This window comes from Dermacentor albipictus, chromosome 1 (genome assembly GCF_038994185.2).
Source record: "Dermacentor albipictus isolate Rhodes 1998 colony chromosome 1, USDA_Dalb.pri_finalv2, whole genome shotgun sequence".
Taxonomy (NCBI): Eukaryota; Metazoa; Arthropoda; class Arachnida; order Ixodida; family Ixodidae; genus Dermacentor; species Dermacentor albipictus.
Window position 1 is genome coordinate 497713486 of NC_091821.1, and position 15739 is coordinate 497729224.

Sequence of the window (15739 nt, forward strand, 5' to 3'; positions counted from 1 at the left end):
CTAATGGTCTGACGGAAAGACTTAACCGACATGCTCTCCTAATACGTCGCCTCTGATCACACTGATTGGGACCTCATTTTGCCATTCATCACGTTCGCCTACAACACTGCACCACAGGCGACCACGAACTTCTCCCCATTCTTTATCTTGTATGGCCGCGAACCTTCGACTACCCTCGACACCATTCTTCTGTACAGACCCGACACATCCGAATGTACGCCCCTCTGAAGCTGCCTGCCGCGCAGAGGAATGCCGTCAGCTCGTCCGTTCCTTTACAGCCGTCGCCCAATGGAAACAAAAATCTAGAATTGACGGTGATCACCCGCATTGTCACTTTCTTCCGGACTCCCTTGTGCGGCTTTGGGTTCCCACCACTCCTGCTGGACTCTCATCCAAGCTTTTCCATATGTCAAGGACCTACCGTGTTGTAGCGCAGACATCGCCCGTGCACTATATTGTCGAGTCACTCACGTCACCTACGGACTGACGCTGTCGTGGTCGTGAAACCGTCCTCGAACAACGCCTGAAGCCGCGTTACGACCCCATGATTATATGTTCACCATAAGTCGCCAGAATGGCTCCTTTTCCTGTAGGGGGCAATTGTAGTGAAGAGGAATGCCCGGCGCCGCCGCCACAGCCACATCGCTGGTCGCCTGGGAGGCGCGAGCTCGAGACTGCCTGAGCTGCTCTGGTTGAGACACGCTGCCTGCTGCTCTCTTGTGCTGTATTCATATTTGAACATATATATATATATATATATATATATATATATATATATATATATATATATATATATATATATATATATATATATCAGGCATATACCCATTATTTATCTTTGGGGGGGAAAGTAGCTTTTCGATGCAAATGAGGGGGGGGAGGGTACCTCTACTAGTACAAGTGAAAAATATGCCCACAATTCGCCATAAACACACGTAAACCCGGAAAACAGAAATGAAATAAGGTCTCCCTCACAGATACACCGGTGAGATACACCTCTCCTTTACTTGACAAACAAGGAACCACATAAAATGGACTCGCGCATGAAGGAAGCGCAGGAAGAACAGTGACAAGAACAAGTAAACAAGCGAAAATGTAAAATAATGATTTATAGTAGCGTTTTTTGAATTAGCCCTGGAAGAATTATAGAGAAATATATATTTGTGGAAGAATGCCACGTCTTTTTGCATCCCTCGTTTACTGCTCTAGGAAGTTAAGTGCGAAGCCGACTCGTATTGCGATTTGGGAAGTTGCGTAATGATGCGTGGCCGCCTGTCCCATACTACCGCGTAGAGTACAGGGCGCTGGGTTTCTAGGCGTACTGCCCCCACAGCAGAAAGTTAGGAAAAATCCACCTAAGCACAGCAGATTAGTGGCTGCGTCAGGCGGCTCGACTGATAACTGTAGAAGCGTCCTTAAAAGCACACGGAATTATTCTCCTCTTCCGGCGGCGTTTTCACTATTTGTTGTTAAATAAAAAGTTCATCCATAAATGTGTTAGCAAACAACGGTTAAATTTGTTAATTTTCGCTTTTTATTCCCGTTTGGCTCGCGCCTCTTCTCTCCTCCTTAGCAGATCGCTTAATGTCTCAACTCCTTACGACTATTTTTTTCTTGTTGCCAGTTTTGCGCGAGAAGTGCTGTATAATTAGGAAAAAGACCAGAGGACGTAACGGGTGCAAGTCATGTTGCTTATGAGTTTAAAGGGTATTACAGGGTCTGATGATGGACGCTGTTTCGCCTGATTTTATTGTCCACCTTATCAAAACGGGTGTATGGTTCCGAGGATCTGCCAACGTCGCGGTGAGCGGCCACTCGAGGAAATAATGAAGCAAAAGGAAAACTTAAACGCAACTGGCGTTGTCTGCGGCCGTAGTTCGTTCCACGAGCATACAGACCAGCTCACTACGAACTGAATCCCCTTCCTGGTCGCTGGATCGTTAGAAGGCTGAACTAACGAATCAACAGCGATGCGCGTGACCATTGGAAGATGGTGATAACTGAACGCATCTCGAGTTAATCGCGCGGTCACGGAGTCGAACCTGGAAATTGGTCTTCACAACCAAGGGGAGGCAGATGACTACCGCCATCCAAAAGGACTGAAAAAAAGCAAGAAAAGGTTGACCGCCGAATAACTGTCAAGTCTGAAATTGATTTGGCGGCGCTTTAAGAATGTATGTCAGGAGTGGTGGCGTCGGCGGGTACGTGGGGGAGAGCGTATGCCGAATAACTTAGGGTGGGGGGCGCCTCCCCTCCTGGGTACGTGCCTGAGATATATATTTATTTATTTATTTATTTATTTAAAATACCTTACAGGCCCCATGGGGGCATTGTGTAAGGGGGGTTACAGAGTAAGCAGCCTTCTAAAGTGGTATACAAAAGATACACCTCAATACAGGACTCACCAACATTACTATCAAGATTGAAACATGAAACACAAACAACTGAAGTAATGAAAGGCCACAAAGGTACACTTAAGGAAATAACTTGAGTAAAACTTAACGTAAGGCATTAATACTAGAAAGTCAAATACACAAAAAATGAACATATCAGGGAGTACAATTCTTGAAGTGATATTAAGGGAAAAAGACGCAAAAAAAAAGCAATAATATATACAGAGCATACAAGTGAACACACGATACAGCATAACATAGCAATTCACAAGAGCGAGATAGCAATGCATAAAAAAAAAGTATCACAAGAAGTTCGAAGCAGATTGCCAAGTGTTAGAAACAAGATAAAGTGATTTGTAAGTGCTGTTATGAAAAATGCTCGTGTAGGAGATGACGAAATTTTTCTTGATCTGACTCGGAAGCAATGTGATCAGGCAGATTGTTCCACAAGCGAATGGCCGTAGGGAGTGCGGAAAAGTTAAAAGCATGTGTCGTACCGTACATGCGCGCAAAACTTAAGTGGTTATATAATCGACGAGACGTGCTCGAGGCGGTCTGGATATGTAGTGTGGATTGTGTGGCATTATAAACATATTTGTGAAACAAGGATAACAAAGCGATATTACGGCGAAGAACTAAAGGCTGTATGGAATGATCGAGTTTCATTTGCGTTACGCTGGAGTGATGGCTATAATTACGTGAAATGAAACGGGCAGCTCGGTTCTGGACTGATTCAAGCATGTCGATTAAGCATGTAGGATGTGGGGACCAGATGGATGATGCATACTCGAGCTGTGGACGAACAAATGTCTGATAGGCCAATTTGCGGATGTTTGAAGGTGAATTACCCAGATTACGACGTAGGTAACCTACTGTCCTTGAAGCTTTTGCGCAAACGGCTGCAATATGGTCTGTCCAGGAGAGATTTTCGGTTAGGTGAACACCCAAATATTTATACGATACTGTATGAAACAATTCTTTATTATTGACGTTGTATAAAAAATGAGAGTTGTCACGCTTACGGCTAAAAGAAATTACCTGACATTTTGATACGTTTAAAGACATTAACCAGGTGTTACACCAATTATGAATTAGGCTAAGGTCATTTTGAAGGGTCAGGTGGTCATCAGTACTGTTAATTGATCTGTAAATAATGCAGTCGTCAGCGAAAATACGTAAGCGAGAAGAAACATTAAGTGGCAAATCATTTATGTAAATTAGGAACAGTAAAGGGCCCAAAACGCTGCCCTGAGGCACACCAGAAGTAACGTAAGTAGGAGACGAAGCAATATTATTAACTACTGTGAATTGTTGACGATTCGAAAGAAAATTACGAAGCCATGTTAAAGTGAAGGAGTCAATTCGAAGTGCAGTTAATTTAGCAATAAGGCGACAGTGAGCTACACGATCAAATGCTTTGGAAAAGTCAAGGAAAATGCAATCGGTCTGCTGGTTATTGTTCATGTTAAGGTGCAGGTCAGTCGTGAATTCGAGTAACTGTGTCTCACATGATAATCCTTTCCTGAATCCATGTTGATGGCGAAAAAAAAAATTATTGGACTCTAGGTGATTATAAATATGAGAAGCAATTATATGTTCGAGCATCTTGCAGCAAATGCAGGTCAATGAAATTGGGCGGTAATTTTCCGGGGAGTGTTTATTCCCAGTTTTAAATATGGGTATGATTTTGGCCATTTTCCAGTCATTGGGCAGCTGTCCCGATGACAAAGACTGCTTGAATATATGGTACAGAATGTTACTGGATATAGAAATGGTATTTTTTAATATCTTGGAACTAATATTGTCAATACCAGATGAAGTAGAAAACTTCAAATTATTAATAAGACATGCAATTCCCTCCACCGAGATTTCAATACTTTCCATGAATTGCCAGTCATAATCAGCAACATCAGGTACATTGGTATGATCCTCGCGACTGAAAATCGATGAAAAAAACGTATTAAACGCAGAGGGGCACTCATTGTCAGGAAGGGGAGTATTTGTATCACTATGCAAGGCTATCCGGTTAGAGTCACGGTCAGGTGATATAACACGCCAAAACTTTTTCGGATTCGAATTTAAGAGAGAAGGTAAATCTGTGGAGAAATATTTATTTTTAGCTATATATATATATATATATATATATATATATGTATATCACTTGAGTGGTGCTACAGGGTAAGCAGTACAAGCATTTAATTTGAACAGTTTCCATCGGTGGACCGATCTTCATCAGGGTGTTTTTGTGTACACCATGGTGAAGATCGGTCCACCGATCGAAACTGTTGACATTGAATACTTGTGCTGTTTACCTTGGAGCACCACTCAAGTTCTGTACGTTTGAAACGTCGCCTGAAGAATTCCTCTTTGCCTACTCTATATATATATATATATATATATATATATATATATATATATATATATATATATATATATATATATATATATATATATATATATATATATATATATATATGTATATGCATATATAGGGGCAGGAGGCAGGCATACAAGAGGCATACAGCCTGTGCCCACGACTACCGGTGATCGTCAGTCCTCTCATCATCGTTCGCTCCTGGAGCGCCTCATGACATGACCCTTGGCTGTGAAGGGGCTGTGCCGGTGCTTGGTAGGTTTGAGTAATATCGCTTTAGTCGAGTGACTTGAACGATATCAGAGGAGTATCTCGATGTTTAGTTATTAAGAGGTTGTCTCTCGTAGGTCACGTCTGTCACTTGACGCAAGACACGGTATGAGCACATGAGTAGGGTGAAATCAGCCTCTCACAAAGACCAACTCGACGTGCTGGTTTCCAAAGAAGCACGATGTCACCCGGGTTAAAGTGGGCATCGCGGTGACGAGCGTCATATATGCGTCGCTGCTTTTCTTGGGAAGTGGTCAGACGCAGGCATGCAGTCTCACTTGCCTCGGTCGCTCTAGATATGCATATTCTAGAGCGACTGGGCATATTCTGACGTTGTATCGAGAACGGCTGGGAGGATCGTGTCAAACGGTAGTATAAGTTTTCGCCCATATAAGCGAACAAGTGAAAAGAAACCAGCAGAATAATGACGAGACGTAGGCGAATGTGACAAATGGCAGAGCAGCATCCAGGTCATGGTGGTCGGTGGAGACATGCGTAGCTAGCATTTATATGAAAGATCTATAGAGCCGCTCTGTGAGGCCGTTGGTCTGAGGGTGATATGCCATTGAAAACTTGTGGTTTGTAGCGCAGATGTGCAGGATGTCCTGGACAACCTGTGAGAGAAAGTAGCGGCCCCGGTCGGTGATGAGTTGTTGGGGAGCGTGGTGGTGAAGTATCACTGCGTCGAGAAGGAAGTCAGCGACGTGGGTCGCGCAACTGGTAGGAAGAGCCCCCGTGATCGCTTACTGGGTGTAGTCCGCAGCAACTGCTATACACTTGTTTTCACTAAGCGATAGAGGAGAAGTGCTAAGGGGACTAAGACCAATTCGAAAGAATGGCGGAGTTGCTGTTTTACTGGGCTGAATACGGCCAGATGTTATAGTTGGTGGTTTTCTTGCGCTTCTGACAAGATTTACATGAGTCGACGTAACGGTAAACGAAACGGTAAATACCGGGCCAGAAGAAACTATGCCGAACAAGGTCAATTGTCTCTGAGACTCCCAGATGACCAGCGGTTGGGACATCATGCAACTGTGCGAACACAGTCTCACGCATATGATTTTAAACCACCAGGAGTGGTTCAGGACCATCAGGGCACATGTTGTAAGTGTACAGTATGCCACCTTGTAGCATAAACATACGCGAAGAAGCTGAAGTTGACAGGTTCGTCAGGCTGAGAATCATGTCTCTCACGTAAGGGTCGCGTGGTTGTTCATCGGCGATGTCACCAAACGCGGTAAGCGCGCGCGAGGAGGCAAGTTGACTCGCCTGTCTCAGGCTGGTCTGGTGAGTCTACTGGATAGCATGACAAGCAATCAGCGTCGTCATGGAGTCGGCCTGTCTTATACACCACTGTGTAAGAGTACTTACTCTTGGAGCCGTCGAGCCCAACGACCGGGACGTCCAGCTGGATCTATTAAAGACGAAAGCCAGCATAGGGCGTAGTGATCAGTGATAACCGGGAAAGGCCGCCTTAAAGGTAGGGGCAAAACTTACCTACTGCGCAAACGAGGGCGAGACATTGACATTCGGTGATCCAGTAATTGCGTTCGGCTGGTTACAGAGACGGCTAACGTACGCAATGGCACGGTCGGAACCATGCTGTCTTTGTGCCAAAACAGCGCTTATACCGCGGCCGCCGGCGTCGGCGCGAATATTCGTCGGGGCGAACACGTCAAAGTGGCAGAGAATCCGTGGTGACGTGAGTCCCATCATCAGCTCAGCGCATGCACTAGCTTGGTCGGGATCCCAGACAAAAGTCGCGTCTTTCTTACGCAGTGCCTTTAGAGCGCGTGCAACGTTAGCAAAATGTCACTCGAATCTGCGGAAGTAGGAGCAGAGGCATACAAAGTTGCAAGCGTCGGTTGCGCAGGTGGACACAGGGAAATGCTTGACCGCACGAACTTTCTCCGGATCGGGACGAACACTGGAAGAGGCGATGAGGTGTCCGAGCACCGTAAGTTGCCGGTGGCCGAAGTGACATTTCGTCTAATTAAGCTGAAGTCTTGCCTTGCGGAACACTGAACAAATGCAGAGAGGCACTCGATGTGTGTGTCGAAAGTCCGCGAAAAGGCAATGACATCATCGAGGTAGCCCAACCAGATTGACAACTTCAATCTGTGAAGTAGGGCGTCCATCATACGTTCGAATGTGGCGGGAGCATTGCGTAGCCCAAATGGCATCACCTTAAACAGATATAGCCCATCAGGTGTAATAAACACCGTCTTTTCAGGATCCATGTCGTCAACTGCAATCTGCCAATACCCGGATGGGAGGTCCATCGAAGAAAAATACTCGGAACCACTAAGACAGTCAAGGGCTTCATCTGTCCGAGGTAACGGGTGCACATTTTTTATTGTTACTTGGTTAAGATGCCGGTTGTCGATACAGAAGCGCCAGCTGTTGCCCTACTTTCTAACGAGCACGACAGGTGATGCCCGTGGGTTATAAGAAGGTTCGATCATATCATGGGCAAGCATTTTGTCAACTTCATTTTGTATAACTTGGCGTTCAGCAGAAGAGACATGATAGGGACGTCGGTGTATGGGTCTTGCATCGCGGGTGTGAATCCGATACTTAAAAACCATTGTTTCTGCCAGTGTTCGGTAACTGAGTTAAAAAATGTCCAGGTATGAAATGAGCAGGCACCGATACGCGTGTACGTGTTCTGCCGGAAGTTCAGTGGCGATAATCTTCATTATGCTATCTAACATCGTGGTGTTTGAATTAATAGCAGCAGGAGGCGGTGCAGCAGGCTCAGTTCAGAGGGAACATGGTAGTCGGAGGCTGGAGTTAGGGTTGAAAGAGAGATTACCCTGAGGTATCACTTGAGGGCATAGTGCAAAATTTACAATAGGGAGACATGCGGTGTTACCCTTTATACTGAGGACCGAGTGCGGGAACATGAAATTCTGCGAACAGAAGACGGTAGCGTTAGGCGACACGAAGCAATTGCCATTGTCTACAGGGAGTTCAGGAGAGACGTCGATCTGCGTCATGGCTAGATGTGGCGCACGAATGTAATCAGCGGAACACAGCCGACTCGGCGCATGATCTGGGGGCTCAACAGCATGGGGTAAGGCAAGCTTGATAACTCCTGCAGAACACTCAGTAATAGCCCGATTTGCCGAGAGAAAGTCAAGTCGTAAGATGATTGCATGCGGGCACTGATCCTAGGCGTAAAAGAACCCTGAAGTGTGGGGTCCGGCGACAGTGACACGGACGGTACACAACCCAGCAACAGCAGGAGTCGCACCATCGGGTACGCGAACTAAAGCGATCGGAGCAGGGGCAAGAACTTTATTCAGACGAATATGGAGTCTCAGTTAATGACCGATATGTGGGCGCCAGTGTCAATGGGTGCGATGGCAGGTGTACCGTCCACGTCTACGTTGATGAGGTTGTGATATCCACGTAGCGTGAGCAGAGGAATTTTGGGTCCGGTCGTCGTGGCAGGCTCACCTCTCAGAGGTGCGCCCGTTAATTTTCCGATGAGCGGCGGGATTATGCGGGAGAAGGAGAGCGACGACGCAGGGGTGAGCGAGGCAGGTGTCGGGATGGTGAAGGGGAATGGTTTCATCGTGCTGCCGATGATGGCGGACCGCTGTCGTCGTAATTATGTACCGGCACTCGGGAAATACCACCTCGTCGTCGGATGTTTCGATAACTCAGCCAAGGCTGCGAGTTCCAAGCGCTGCGACAATGGCGGGAAATGTGTCCAATGCGTCCACAACAGAAGCAGATGGACCTGCCATACAAATTGCGTCATTCTGCGGAATCGTTACAACGAGGACGAACGGTTGGGCGTCTGTATAACTCAGGTGCGGTCGGCGGTTGGTAGTCAGGTCCGTTAACTGGACAAAGCGTCTGTAATCCTGCATTTGCTAGTTCTTGACGCACAACGGTTTGGATAAGGCAAATGATTCCATGAGATTCGTCGGAGTTACGTACCTGCAGGGTTACTGGGAAGGCAGCTTCAATCTCGCGGCGGATGATGCGTACGATATTGTCGCATGCAGTAGGAACGGGCGGAATGGGTGAGAGACGGAGGTGCTTGCAGGTAGACGTCACATCCGTGTTCAGAAGACGTGTGATGTTCGGAGCAACGCGGTGACATTTTGCTTCTTCATAGCATCGGCATTCATTGATTGCTTCTTGCACTGTGCTAGAATTCTTAAAAACCAGAAGTTTAAACCCATCATCCGCGAGACCTTTGAGGATATGTGCAACCTTTTGCGTTTCCGGTATCATGTTATCTCCGTTGCGACAAAGCGCGAGCATGGCCTAGATGTACGTCGCATAGGACTCGGTACAAGTCTGAGCTCGGCATGCAAGTTCTTTCTCTGCAGCACGACGGCGTCACTTGGGCTTTTCTTATATACCTCCCACCTCGTAAGTTCCTTTCCGTGGTTCAGAAACTCCACTTGTGCCGTGCCCGCCAGGTAAAATATTATGTTCGCTAGACCAGAGTAGGTTCTCAGTTATTGCTAGTGCTCACCCATTCGTACAGTTGAACTCAATCTTCGACGTTGGTGTTGTCAGAGCCGTAAACGCTACCTGGGACACGCGGTTGTACGAAGACGACGGGGCAGTTGGCAGCGGATGGTTGAGGCACGGTTGGTGACCTGCTCGAGGCATTCTCGTCCCCGCCGTGCGCTGGCATTGTAGATGCCGCCATGGAGCGTCCGCTGCGTAAATCCATCCTGAAACTTGAAAAACCCGCACTATCCACTTAAATGGTACGGGTAGGAAAGACGATTGACAATATATTTACAGGATATATACAATGGGCAGTAGACAGGCGGCCAAGATGGAGCCCATGCGCACGACTATCGGCGATCGTCAGTTCTCTGGTCATGGTTCGCTCCTGCACCGCCTCGTAGCAATATATATATATATATATATATAACGAAGGAAAAACGTACGACGTACGTTGAATTAGCACAGTATAGTTGAATGACATTGCGGCTGGTGGACCAGCCTTTGTCAGAGACTGACAAAGGCTGCCAGCCGTCTCTACTGCTACTGCTCTACTGCTATATAGCTGTCTCTACTGCTATAAAGCAATACCTATAGCATCCGCCACTATTTGGACGCGAAAAACAGGTCTCCTGCAGATGGCACAAATTCCTCTTGCGCCGTACTGAATTTCAAACCTCATAGCCCATAAGAAGTCCCTCCGATGTGACACAGATGTTAATTGCTATACTCCCGTAGGCCATTTCCCTCACTCTCGCTCTCACAAGGTTCGAGGAAGTTTTTGTGAGGACGGACCTGGCATGGGTATCCCTAACCCTTTGATGCTACTTGAAAGTTCCACACCCGGATTTTGAGCAACGCGACGCATGACAAAGAAAAGAGCCAAAAGGCAGAACACTGCTCTGCCACAGTTTCGTGTGTCAGGAGTTAGGCTGCTCAAGATCCTGCTGCTTAGCAATACATCTAAACTAAAGGACTACGCCGTTAACACGAAAGATGAATGGCTTTATTGAGGACGTGCTCCAACTGTGCGACCCTTGCAGAAGACACCAATGTGTGCTACCTATTGTCTACTACCTGTCTACGGAATCTACGGAAAACGGAATCTACGGATCAACCCGCCAGCTGTAAAATGCTATATAGCGTATAAGTTACTTGTTAGGCCAAAACTAGAATACGCGTCAGCCATCTGGCACACGCATCGAGCATATCTAAACAACGCATTAGAATCGGTTCAAAATAATGCTGATAGATTCATTCATACCTCATAATCCTATGATGTCAGCGTTTGATCTCTGAAATTGGAATCCGGCGTATCAATGCTTTCATGTTGACGTGGCATTTCCAGTTTTTCTCTGTACTACAAGTTCTTCCTTTCTTCTCTTAATTAAATGTTTTACATCACAGCAGCAGCACGCATGTCTCATTGCACCAACCATCCACTTCAGGTAGCGCGCCCCCGTGCTCGGAGAATCGGCTTCACTGCCTCCTTTTTCTTCCGAACCGCCACCAGACTAGGACGGCCTTCCCGCCAACATCGCTACTACCACCTGTCCATGTTCGTTTATAGAACATGTAACAGGCCATTTTGTTAAATGATCATCTGTCGCGATGTTTTCTTCGCTGTTTTAAAAAAACCCACCTCTTATGTAATGCTTCTACGGGGACTTTTGAGGTAACAAACTGAACTGAACCTGCGCATGACGCACGACCCTATATCAGAGAGCACTTGCTCAGACGCTGTGGCCGTAGCAGTGTGGCCGGCATGCTAATTTTTGTACACGAATTCAAGGTGGCCCTTAGTACAAAGGCGCACTGGACTTTCTATAGGATGACGCTTTTGGTCAACTCCTGCGTTCCACTCCTACGCTCATGGCATTGCTGACGGACGCTGCACTAACCGCTCAGCGTGCAGTAGAGTGAGCGAGCGACTGATCCAACTAATCCAGCTTTACGTTATGAAGGCTTACATTCCGCCTATGCTTAACATTTCGAAGCGCTAAACCTTGTCACCCAAGATGCAACAACGAATTGTACGACTCATTGTGAATGTAAGACCCAAATGCGCTTTCTTTTCTTCAAGAGCGATCGCTCTCTCGGCTGGAATGCAGCGTGTCACCAGGAAGATGCGCGAGCGGGAACGACAGCCGTCTTTAATAAAGACCTTTCGACTCCTGTGGGTTTATCGATGATACAGTTTTTAGATATTGCACTATTCGAGCTTACTCCTCCTAAACCCATGTTTACCTAATTCCGTAAGCTCGATCTTTGTATTGGAATACTTGACGGAACTTCGTAGGCTATTTCGGACAAACAAAAACTCTGTTCACCACTTGGGCCACGTGTTCTTTCCTGTACACACTGCCTGGTTGCCTGGATATTGGTTCCACTGTAGCCAAGATATTTTACTGTCGTTATACAGGCAGAACTCGAAGCCCGATTTAATTATAGTTCCTACTTGTCTGGTTGCAAACTTGGGCATTGTGATGATAAGAAAACTTAGAGCGACCGTCATCATTAACGTATTTGTCATGGCTAGGGGTTAAATGTTCGCGCTGACCGAAGATGCCTAGCTTAAGAAAATGTCAGCCCCACGTATTTATTATGTGTCTTCATAGGAAATACCTTGCTGAAGGTGGTATTGCTGTGTGAAACTGCATTTTTTTCCTGCCCTTACTTAAGTCTGGCAATTGAATACGTCTTAAAAACTTACTGCACGCGTTCTTCAAGTATGCCGGAGAACCATCACAAATAACTTCTCCGTGCGAGAGTAAGATTATTCGGTCAGCAAGACAGTCCGCCTCGGTCATTTCGTGGGAAGAAAGGACAACGGTGAGCCTGCGGGAGGCGCTCGCGATGACGTTCCAGATGTTCCTTCGGGTGTCTGTGTCCAAGCCTGTCATCGGCTCGTCAAGAAACAGGATCTGTCGACAAAGGTAAAGAAACAGAAAACGTGCTTTGTTTTGTGCTTGAAATACAACGGATGATACATACTTGTCCACAAGTAAGATTTCATAACGTAACAATGTTCATGAGAGCCTTTTTAGAGACGACCTTTCGTTGCCTCTACTACCTCTTTTCGGGTTCTGCCTAGTGCAGCCTTGCCTAATATTTATTTTTTTCCTAAGCTGCCCAGGTATGCCATTACTTGCCTGCTTTTAGAACATTCAGGAACCACCTTTCTGGTGGATATCAAATTGTTCTCATTGATGACGTCATTACCAACAAAAAATATATGGCCTTCCCGTAATCGAGAGGGGATGTAAGCATGAAATAGCTACCGGCGAAGCAGATTGGTTGGGGATGACAGTAGCCACAATCTCATAATGGGTGTAGTGCATGTTAGAAGCATCACACACCATCACAGTGCACACGAACCGGTACTGAACTGAACCTCATTGTAAGCTTCGTCTGTGCCAAACAGCCATGCACGGCACTCCGGACGCTGCCGGCTTAGTCACGCATCGTGGCACCATCTCTCGAGCCGGCGCGAAACCCGCGCTGCGGAACTCACGGAAGCGCTGACGTTGAAAAGAGCACGGGCAACCCTATTGCAGCACTAAAGACGACAATATGTATGGTGCCCTGTATCTGCCTTTTGAACGTCGCTATTTGAAATGAGAAATTAAACTTCAGCGTACTAAAAGTTACAGCTTGAGTGACATTGTGAATAAACACACGATGAACTCGAAAGCAATATTTTTTGTAACTTCGTTTGGCAGCAACTAGCGTATGTAATGCGGCCCTGTACAAAAATCTGGGGGCCTGAGACCCCATTATTCTTAAGTTTTGACTGCTAGCCCGGGTGATCTTTTCGTTTTCTTCTCCCAACAATGCGCGTATGTTCTCGTCTGTCTGGCCGGATTATGGCTCTGGCTTTTGGCTGAAGGTCCCTTGAGGGTCGCCGATAACGGGAGCTAAAAGCATTTATTGCCTAAATTGACTTCCAGAGAAGTACCACAGGGATCCATTTTTGGTCCGCTCTTGTTTTTCACGTAACCATCTCCCCAAATAATAAATAAAACAAAGTAGTTTCTTCACGCCCACGATACGAAGACTGTAGTAGTATCAGCCAGAAATGCCACTCACCTATTAAATAAAGTAAAACATATATAGTAGCTGAGTCTCAATTTATAGATTTCAATGTTTTGCGAGGATGTGACACCTTATTTACAGTTACTGCTAAGTAACGCTTCAATTAAGCAAGTAGTTTGTTTAAGGTTCTTAGGGGCCATTGTTGATTCGAATCTAAATTTCTTCGCTCACATTGACTGTTATTACGAAAACTCGTTTCGGCATAACCACCCTAATTAAATTTCATTTAGTTTTCAGCACTACTACAGTTTTCTCACTTCCCTGCAGATTCGTTCATACACACATTACGTATGTATTACTCCTTGGGAAAGTACACAGTATATAAATATATCTCGCCCAATAAGTATCTCAATACAGGCACTAACAATAAGCTCTTCTACAACACATCTTTCATCAGCGCCCCTGTTCCTTCAACTGGGTTAGCTACCTGTCGTTTTCATAAATAAATTTATTTTGGTGGTTTCATTGTTGAAAGTCACCCTCATTCAATTATCCATTGACACTTTTTGTGTTCATCAATGCACTAACAAAACTGCAAATATGTGTGTTTCCTTATTTAAATTTCTTATGCCGAACGGCACTGCAGATTAAGGGAGACAAACAACCTTTTTAATTGTTATTTTCTTCTAGAACCATCTACAGCTCAGTTCGAAAATGTTGCCGTTAAGCAAATTTAGTGCGTTCTTTGAAAACTAAGTTTCATTTTTTGCCTAATTGTCATAATTATCAGCGTCTTCAAATACCTACGTTATATTTGATGTTCTTGCCTATGTAATTTTAACATGTACTGTTTTGTAGCGCTAGTTCATTCATTGCCCGTGCTTACTGATTATTTGCTTTATCTACTTCTGATAGGAGGCCCTCCGACAGTACGTATGTTTGTGTCTCTTCCTGAAAATGTACTGCTTTGATTTATGTATGAGCAAAAGCATTTAACATAACAAGCCTAATTGATTCTAAAACACACGGGTATAATTTTACACGTTGCTAACCACGAACTACCAAGTATTATCAACGTCGGACAGCGCGAAACAGCGCTTCAGACGATCCTAAATGTTATTATTCACCCTCAACACAATTCGGGAGCCGTCTTTGTGTATCAGAATACAGGGGATGAGACGTCATATGAGATATAATTACGTGCGCCTCGGTCACAAGTGCAATGGCAACGCAGAGACGGCGTTTCAAGCCTGGTGTGAGAGCGGCAGGGAAGCTTGCAGATTTGTCGAGCAGGTCCATGCTGACCAAGCAGTCCTGGATGCGTTCCCGAATGCTGACAAGGGAACCTCCTTGCATCTGCAAGTAGAACGTACAAAACGAAGCTACACTGGAGCACGGCTGCTTAAAGGTCATTGTGGATGCACCAGCGAGACAAAAGACAAAGAGGAAGGAGAGTATGCCACAAGTAACTGACTATCAATTGAAGCTTATTGGTTGACAAACAAACAGTACGTAATCTTCAATGTGTCCTTTCGGTGTTCTCTTTCCATCCTGGTTACCCGTCTGTCTGTAACATGCTCACACCTTGCCATTTCCTTCATTTTACAAGAGTTGTTTCATCTGAAAGAGATTCATGAATAAACAGGACGGAAAAATTCACAGAAACACTCACGAGGCACTGATCTAAAACTTCTTTTATTGCATTTACGTAGGACTGTAAAGCTTGGTTGCCTAAGGATATAAAACTTGGCTTGCCGTCGACTTGAGCTATTCAGGGCCTCAGGGGTCACCCGTTGTAGTCGTGGAAGTCATATTTATTACCACTGTTCACATGCGAAGCTCAGAGATAGTTTGCTGCAGCTTTTTCCGCCGTTCCCATACAGAATCACGTGTCACTGGTACACATTTAGAGAAGGTGACTTCTGCTTGCACTTTAGGTTAAAAATAAATATTTCTGGGGTTTTAAGTGCCTAAATCACGATATCAATATCAGACATGCCGTTCTGGGGGACACCGGTTTAATTATGGCTACCTTGTGATCTTTTGTGTCCACCTAAATCTAAGCACATGGGCGTTTTGCCCATGTGCTCCCATCAAAATGCGCCACCGTAGTCGCGAACTGCATGCGCGACCTCTCACTTGCTATTGCTTTATTTATAGCGTTTCTTGAAAAAGTAGAATGTAAGTC

At 45.6% G+C, this 15739-nt stretch overlaps 1 protein-coding gene across 9 annotated transcripts in view; it reads right to left on the reverse strand.

Moving 5' to 3' along the window:
* LOC135908829 (phospholipid-transporting ATPase ABCA3-like) overlaps positions 1–15739 on the reverse strand; it is a 324046-nt gene that overhangs the window by 198108 nt on the left and 110199 nt on the right. For all 9 annotated transcript variants that reach the window (XM_065440659.1, XM_065440663.1, XM_070532568.1 and 6 more), the window contains 2 exons: positions 14752–14907; positions 12230–12440 (listed from right to left, as the gene is read on the reverse strand). In XM_065440659.1, coding sequence (XP_065296731.1) covers positions 12230–12440; positions 14752–14907 — 367 coding nt within the window. The remainder of the gene's footprint in view (positions 1–12229; positions 12441–14751; positions 14908–15739) is intronic.